At 43.8% G+C, this 8,339-nt stretch overlaps 1 protein-coding gene across 1 annotated transcript; it reads left to right on the top strand.

Moving 5' to 3' along the window:
• Positions 1-1,789, top strand: SARC_09837 (hypothetical protein; the record flags this gene model as incomplete). The annotated part of the gene is made up of 3 exons (XM_014296138.1): positions 1-248; positions 1,290-1,508; positions 1,705-1,789. 3 exons carry the CDS (start codon positions 1-3, stop codon positions 1,787-1,789), a joined length of 552 nt encoding a protein of 183 aa, XP_014151613.1.
• Between the last annotated feature and the right edge of the window lie 6,550 nt (positions 1,790-8,339).

The following is an 8,339-nucleotide window of genomic DNA, read 5'->3' on the forward strand; positions in this document are numbered from 1 at the left end:
ATGGATGGCCCCTTGGAATCGGGCTCTGTGTCAACGGGATTTCCGGACTGGCAGGGTCAGTTTTTCGTAGGCTACGTTAGGAAGGGATCATATCAGATACATTTCATGCAGCACGCGAGTGGACGGAGGAACATACAGTTGCAGGACCTGCAGGCACACCAGAAGCGTGAAGAGGCATCACTGATACAGGAAACTGCGGAGGACGAGCTAGGCATGAAGGTTTTGCCCAAGGTACACTCTGGGGGCAGGTATAGGGTACAACAAAAGTGGCCTGATACGGTTTGCATTTGGTTGAGGTTAATGCGCCGAGCGTGCCAGTATTGTCTCAATGTGTTGAGGCACACTTCTGCGTTTGCTTCAGAATGTATCGGATGTTCTCTAGGGTGTGAATACGGACCTGCAGGATATCAAGATCACTTCCCCGGTAGCACTCGCAGAAATTTGGTCGTTACACCATTCGCATGTTTTACTACTCCAGAATAAAGTTTTGGAGTAGCGAATAACAAAAATAGCTAGACATTTGTTTCCTTCAAGATGACGAAGGAAGAAATTGAAATCTTCCATGGTGAAAGGAATGCCGATTCCTGTACATGTAATCGGACGTACGTGCAGGTGATTAAGGAGCGTAGATTTCACAATCCGAGTAACATCACAGGAGCATTTGCAAAACAGTGTCATTCGGCGGAAGATTATTTGAATAATGTATTCAGTACTGCGACTCGAGCCTGCATTCGAGCTATACTCGGTGATGAGCTGATGGAGATTGAGTTAATTGATTCCACTGCAAGATGGTGGAAATGCTTTATGACAAGGATTCTCGTGATAATATGTTGTTCTGGCTGGCGAGTACCGCAAGTCGCCCTGACTTGTGATGGTCTTGCTGCAGAATCTGCAGTCGTATGAGACGTGGGCGGTCATATCGCACCACTTGTTTAAGATCTTAGCCCATCGTGATGCTGGAGGTGTCATGCCTCATACGCTCAATGTGTTTGGGCTTGAACCGCAGGCCTGGAATACATGGCTAGGATCAGGTTCAACTGGCTGAGCAACTTAAGGTTAAGCTGTGGGCGCTCAGGAGGCACCTGGCTTTTTCAACTTTAGGCGATCCCGACCGTGAGCTGATTTACGAACCTGTGCTGGACGTGGTCGTCACGTGTACTGTTTGCATTGTGCGTCGCAGACTGGTATATGACAAGATCTTCGATGTCAGCCGCCACGGGCAAGGGTGTTCGGGTCGGCGTGGCACATCGATTCTGACCATCACGCGCGTAGTGCTGCGGTATTGACAGCATGTCTCGGTTAACGGCAGGACACCTGATGCGACGTCATGATCATACCTTCGAGGAGACTGCGCGGTTTGTCGAGCAACAGATTATTCCGTGGAGATGGCCGCGGCATTTAACCGTTGACGAGGACATCCTACTGATGGCTGGAATGGTTGGACAAGCCGTGTTAATGCGGTCCACCCCGTACAAAAAGGCCGGCACCAAGGGAACGACCCCTTGGAGGTCATGTACCGTACGTGTAATCGTTGGCTTTCACGTTATTTACCGAAAGATCGGGAGAGCGCGTGGCCGGATGTAGTAGCGGAGTCTATCTCGGCGTACAATGCTTATATACAACGGGCATGGCTCCGTACATACTGGCCACCAATGGACTGGTATTTTTACATCACGCTGATGTGGACTTGCTAAATATTTTGAGGGAAGATTTAGGCGATCGTGTCACCCCGGACTTCTTAGAGCCGGAGTCTACGAACGCCGACAGGAAGGGCGTGGGAGCTGGATGACCGCGCGCAGTTGGCACAAGCATGAGCAGCCAACCGTTGGAGGGTCGATGTACTCGTGTTTGCCGTTGGTGAAGTAGTCATGTTAAATAAAACAACCGGACTGTGTCGGACCGGCCGATGTGATTGTGTTGGACCCGCCGGTTTACTGTGTAGTGCGTATGCCGTCTACTGGGAAGCTCGAAATATCTCAGCGATGCCTTAATGCATCAGTATACACCAATTGGCTGACGTACGAGAGCGACTTCAAGGAAGTACCTGACGAGGAACGAGACACGGTCGTTGAGGCCTTGTCAACGTGCCCGGAAACAGCACATTGGCAAGGACAGGTTAATACATACTAGATTAGGTGGATAGCACTTTCTCACAAACATAAGCATACACGAATGGATGGTGAGCTTGTGGCTCGACACGTCGGTGAACGCCGTGTGAAGAATTGGCGTTGTACTATTCGTCGGGGATACCAATTCGCGAAAGGGAAGGGTTTCTGAGGCAGTTGCCTCAGGAAGTGAAACGGCAGAAGCGTATTCGCCAGGGTCAGGCGATGGAGCGCTAGACGACATACATATTTATATATCAATAACATCCTGCCGGCTGCATTAGCAATACCGTTGGATTTATTCTCATATGGACCCAGAGATATTTACTTTCGGGTGTAAAATAAGTTGAGCGGTCGAGGCGCCTACTTTATTTGTTATGAGTTATGGTCAGCCACCCAAGGGATACAGAAGGAACGTTGAGGACGTGTTTCACGTCCCTGGGGGGATGTAAAGTCTAACTGGGTGCAGTTCGGTACGGTCCGTGCCGAACAGTATGCTAAGCTAGCTTAGGAAAAGGAACATGTGTCATGTCAACGGGGTGGCAATGGGTGGCACATGAGGTCGTAGACGAGGAACTGATTGGTGGAAGACAACAGGGTTGAAGCCATATTGTGCCAACAAAGACGCAAGGAGTATAGTCTTAGTAGGGATAGTCCACAAGAGAGAAGTGGATATGACTACAACGACGGAGGATGACACTATGTGAGTTGGTTTCCGATAATTTGCCAAGCTATGGCTAGATCTGGTGTATAAGGTAGCTACTCACAACTATGCTTCAAGCATACAACTATAAGGTTTTGGATGCACGTACAATAAACTGATCGTACGATACAAGATATTATGAGGGAATACTCTAAATGTACATGGCCTACATGGGAATCAGCGAAAGTCACTAAATGTACATGCAGATTTACGAGTTCGTTTTCTAACTGCCCAATTAAATGTGATATTCGATTCCTTTCTCAAAATTCTTTCAAATAAAATTTAAAAAGTACATTTAATAGGCTGCTCACACCGGTGGATGAATTTCGCGAAAATTTGATTTGAAATCCATGAAAATGTGTCACATCGGCAAATTATTTAGTACACTTTTAATCTCAAATTCATTTTCACAAATATTTTGCATTTCCGCCATCGATTTGGGCCCGGGGAAACGATTCTAAAATTATTCTACAACTATGTCATGATTGAATGATTTTAATCTCTTAATAGTACGAGGAATTTAAGTTTCCTAAATGGTTTTTAATGGTTTTATTAATTAATACCTTTTCAATTTTACATGTCAGATATTTGGACGAGGCCATTAAAAGGCCCCAGTAAAATACGAAACATAAGAGCTGGTCTAGTTCTATTAATAGAACTATATTCACTTTCCAACTTTATTTATATCTGAATACTTCGGTAGCCAGATGGCTCAACCGAATATAGGTTTCTAGGGACTATTAACGTTACCTAATTGATCCTCAGATCAGCCCACCAGATGTACCAGTCTGATGAAGGCTAAGTCAGTAATTCTTGATAAGTGGCAAGTTATTGGTGAAGACAATAACTAAGGACATCAAGAGCATTTATTTTTTTCTAAAGATAGGATTTTATGAGTCTCTCAGATTCGCCCCAACGAAACATACCATAGCTTCTAATAGAGCGACAACGAAACACTAAATAAAATCCCTTCGGCGGAAACAGTACTGAGAGGATTATATATAGGCAATGTCTCAGCCTCACAATCCCTCAGAGTATTGCTGTTTTCATGAGGCATACCAAACTTTACTAAAAGTCTCATTTCGTTTATTTACTTTGATATTTTTTACGATACCTAGAATTTACCTACGCGTTTATCAAGGCGTTAATATCGCCTTAATAGACCGAATCTTACACATTTTAAAGTTAGCAAAGGTATTAATTACTTAGACTACTTAAGCGTCAAGGTAGATTAACTACCACAAAAATTTTCTTACCCTAGCTAGTCCTTAAGAGATCAGCTAAAAGTCATAAGTTATGATTATGACCAAGAAAGACAATACTCCTTCAAAGAAGCGTAGAGCTGAAAAGAAGAAGATGGAGAGAGAAACCGCTGCCGCTGCTGATGCGTTTAACCGCACTGTAGCCGAAGCACTTGCCTCCGACAATAATAGTCAACAGGACAATGCTTCAGATAAGGATCTAGCCACTCCGATTAAGGAGACTACTCCCACTGACAGAGCCCGAGGGCCAACTATTGCCTCAACTTCAAAGCTTGCATTTACGAAGCCAAGAAGTGAGACAAGGGACACGTCTCAAGACGCCCCAACCCATTCTTCTGAGGAAAGTCAGAAAGAAAAGTTCACAATTATAAGGGAGTCCCCAATTATAGGGGGCAAGGACAAATCTCAGAAGGAACCTATAATGGAACCAGAAGAAGAGGCAAGCTCAAGTGGCAAACCCGAATCTACGTCCGAGACTACTAAGCTAACGCGCATAAGTAAGTTAATTACTGAAAACACTGATCTTGAGAATCAGTTAGCTACCCTTATGAAAGACTTGACTGTTGAACATGTAGATCGATTGTATAGATCAGGAAAACATACACAGCACTTACGCGAGCATGTTTATCCGGGCATTACTGAAGCCCTACAGAAGTGGACAGAAGGTCGACAGGCAATTACGCCCGAAGAACGTAAAGACTCGAGCGCTACACCTGTGGCATATGAGCCAGGTGTGCTCAGCATATCTATACATTACGAGGTACTACCACCAGAACTTCAGGCTAATTACTCGCCTGTTCTGACACGCAGCCGTGAGTTACCCGTCCTTGAGGGTATTATAACCCCAGACGCAGGTAGAAATACTCCGCCACTTTTACCCAATTGGGATGACAATCGTCGGAAACCAGTTAAGACTGGGTATGTTATCCAGACGCATGAATCACCCAAGATTATCCGAAGAACAGAGCACTGAAAGGCCTCGACCATGGACTTTACAAGGGGTAATAAACAACCCCGTAAACGTGTTAACGAAGTCGAATTTAATCGCTTTGATTGTACAGCACTACATCAACCCGCAGAGGATTTTCACTCTGACGAGGCGACCGAACTTAACAAATCTGTCGACGATTATACCATTAAAATGGAAATCGCACACGATGCGCATCATGCTGAGGATGTATCATATTTTACTAATATGATTGCGATTAAGCAAAAGCGCATCGATCAGCTACTTTAGGCCCAACGTGGACAAGACCACAGGGATAACCAGAAGTACAAAGGACAGATCAGTCGACTTGATTCGAACTGGGATGCCAACAGTAAGTAGGTCGAGTTTATAAACAACCATGACCTCGACACGCTAACCCGTCCGCTTAATGCGTTTACGGTCATGCTGGAGACGAATGATATCGCTCCCAGCAATGGATATCTGCTTTAATGCAGACGTTTGACCCTACAGGTACAAGTTATTTGATCATACAGCGACACCAACATGAGCTAGACACTTGTCGTGACTGGCCAGCTGTGTGTTGGTTGGTTACACCCTTGTTAAGTAAGGACATGCGTAGCCCAGGACTGAGTTCAATTTTAACTGAACCAGTTGAGAACACGCCCATTCAGAGTTATATTCTGAAGCTAGATGCTGACCTGAAACGTCCAGATATAACAATGGACAAGGCACAACGATGGTACGAGTTCCTGGTTATGCACATGTTCTGTAAGAACATAGAGAATAACGACCGTGAGAGCCTGTACACCGAGTTGTGACATAAAACAACGTTTCATCTATCCCGACTTACGTGGGAACAGTTTTATGATATTATATCTACCCTTTCCCCCGCACACCGAGAAACATCGAAGGGAAAAGTGGCAGTTAAGATGCCGCGGGAGCACACCGATCACGGATACGTATTCAGGCAGACCTCAAACGAGAGATCCCAATATACACGTGCTCGCGACTCCACTCTATCCACGCGACCCAATAAACGGGCACGCGCGTAGGCGAAGGACAAGGAACCTCCATTTAAGGAAATTAAAAAATGTGCCGACGCACATTGTGGGTATGACATGTACCAATTGACCCCTAACGGTTATTGGAATGGCAGGCATGCATCCACCTGTACACACTTTCTAATTAAGTGCGACAATTGTGAGAAGACCAATGGCTATCACACATTAAGTTGGTGTGAAAGTACTACCAGGTACAATCGTTACACAGACAATACAACGACTCTTTAGATGAGCGTGTAATAATCCCTGTATATTGCAATCGAAATAAAATCCTTGCGTTGATTGATCCTGGTTCTGAAATTTCATGTTTTTTTTATCGATCGCTTTGCATTAATGAAAGATATCGAAAGGGGAACACGAACAACTCACCTCATTTTAGCAGATGATAGAACTTCTACGTGTCGATGATAGGAGTATTACTACCCAAGCTGTGATAGTTAAGATGTCCCAGAAGTACGACATTATAGTCGGAATGAGCGATTTAGGTATAACCGTAACTTGTCTACCAAATAAGATAGATCCATTAAAGGATCAGTCAGACGATAACTGTCTGAATCCATATAAGCCCCCGTCAGACACAGTCATGGCATTAATACCTGACTTTGCAAACAAAATCATAGATCTGATTCTAATTAATAAGAAGATTCAGCCTTGACTTAACCAAGGTGGACTTTACACAGTTAAAGTGTCTCTCAAGGAACTATGTATCCAGGAGACACGAGGCTGTGGTAAATGAACAAGTTGAGAAATGGCTAGCAGATGGAGTGATAGAAACTAACTATCAACAGACGCCAGTTAACTTGGCACTGCTAGCCGTAGACCAACATAACTCTGACGGATCATTTAAGAAAGTCAAAGTATGTTTACGTATTAACGAGCTACTGCGAAGGATGAAAGGTGCTACAGTATTTACAACTATAGACCTTACACAAGGATACCATCAAATGCAGGTATATGAACCACATCGTCAATACTTTAGTTTTACGTGGAAAGGTAAACAATACAGGTTCAGAGGTGCACCTTTCGGTTACACTCTTTACCAGCATTCTTCCAACAAGTAATGGAGGAAATGTTTGCAGACATGTCTAACGTGCAAGTCTATATAGATGACATAGTCATCTTTATTGAAACTAAGGGCGAACACGCCGTATTAGTCAGACGAGTCCTTAAGAGACACAACGAGAAAAACTTCAAGATTAACGAGAAGAAATGCTACTTGGCAATGAGCGAAATACAGCTCTTAGGCTACCATATATCTGGGGAAGGTATTAAAATCGACCCCGATAAGATGGATCACCTGTTAGATTGGCGAACACCAACCACAAGAAGAGATGTGAACAGCATGTGTGGGTTTGTAAACTTCTTTTCAAATGGAGTACCACACTTAGCTGATTGCCTTAAACCTTTTGGGCACTTAAGATGTTATAAAAACAAACTAAGAGACTTGTGGACTAAAGAGTGTGATGACGCATTTAAAGCGCTCAAATACGCAGTCCAGCAAGCCCCTGTTGTACAAGGACCGGTCGATGGCGTGCCGTTTGAAATAGCAACGGATGCCTCCGACTTAGCCTTAGGAGGAGTATTATATCACGTTATAGATAACAAACCTAGATATATACAATTATTTAGTCGAGCAATAAATGCTTCACAGTTGAATTATCCAACTGTTAAACAAGAGCTATTAGCCATAGTGGCAGCTCTAACACACTTCCGAGATTACCTATACGGAACAGCATTTACGCTGATGTGTGATCAGAAATCTCTTCAGTATATGAAAGAGATGAAACCCGACTAACAATTACTGAGTCGCTGGCATGATACAATATCAAAGTTTCATTTTGATATAAAACATCTGCCAGGAATACATAACCATTTACCGGATATGTTATCGCGCTTCGTACCGGAGTTTTATAAATCCGTACGTGAGATACTAACCACTGACTGGAAATGTAATTCCAGGTGGTTTGAACTGGCTCAAAAGATATTTGGGCTACATACCATAGATATGTTTGCTGCACATCATAATGCACAACTATCGAATTACAGGACTTCAAATCATCCTTTGGGAGACTCCTTTCAAATAGACCTCTCCAAACATAATGCGTGGGCTAATCCACCATGGCAGTTCATTGCCCAGCTATTGGATTATGTTAATATGCATAAAGCTACCATCGCGTTGTGTTGCCCATTACGGGGTAAAGATCAATGGCTCAATAAATCAATAAGATGATACAATGCGAGCCAATATACCGTAGATAG

Source organism: Sphaeroforma arctica (genome assembly GCF_001186125.1).
Source record: "Sphaeroforma arctica JP610 unplaced genomic scaffold supercont1.1058, whole genome shotgun sequence".
NCBI classification, from domain to species: domain Eukaryota; class Ichthyosporea; order Ichthyophonida; genus Sphaeroforma; species Sphaeroforma arctica.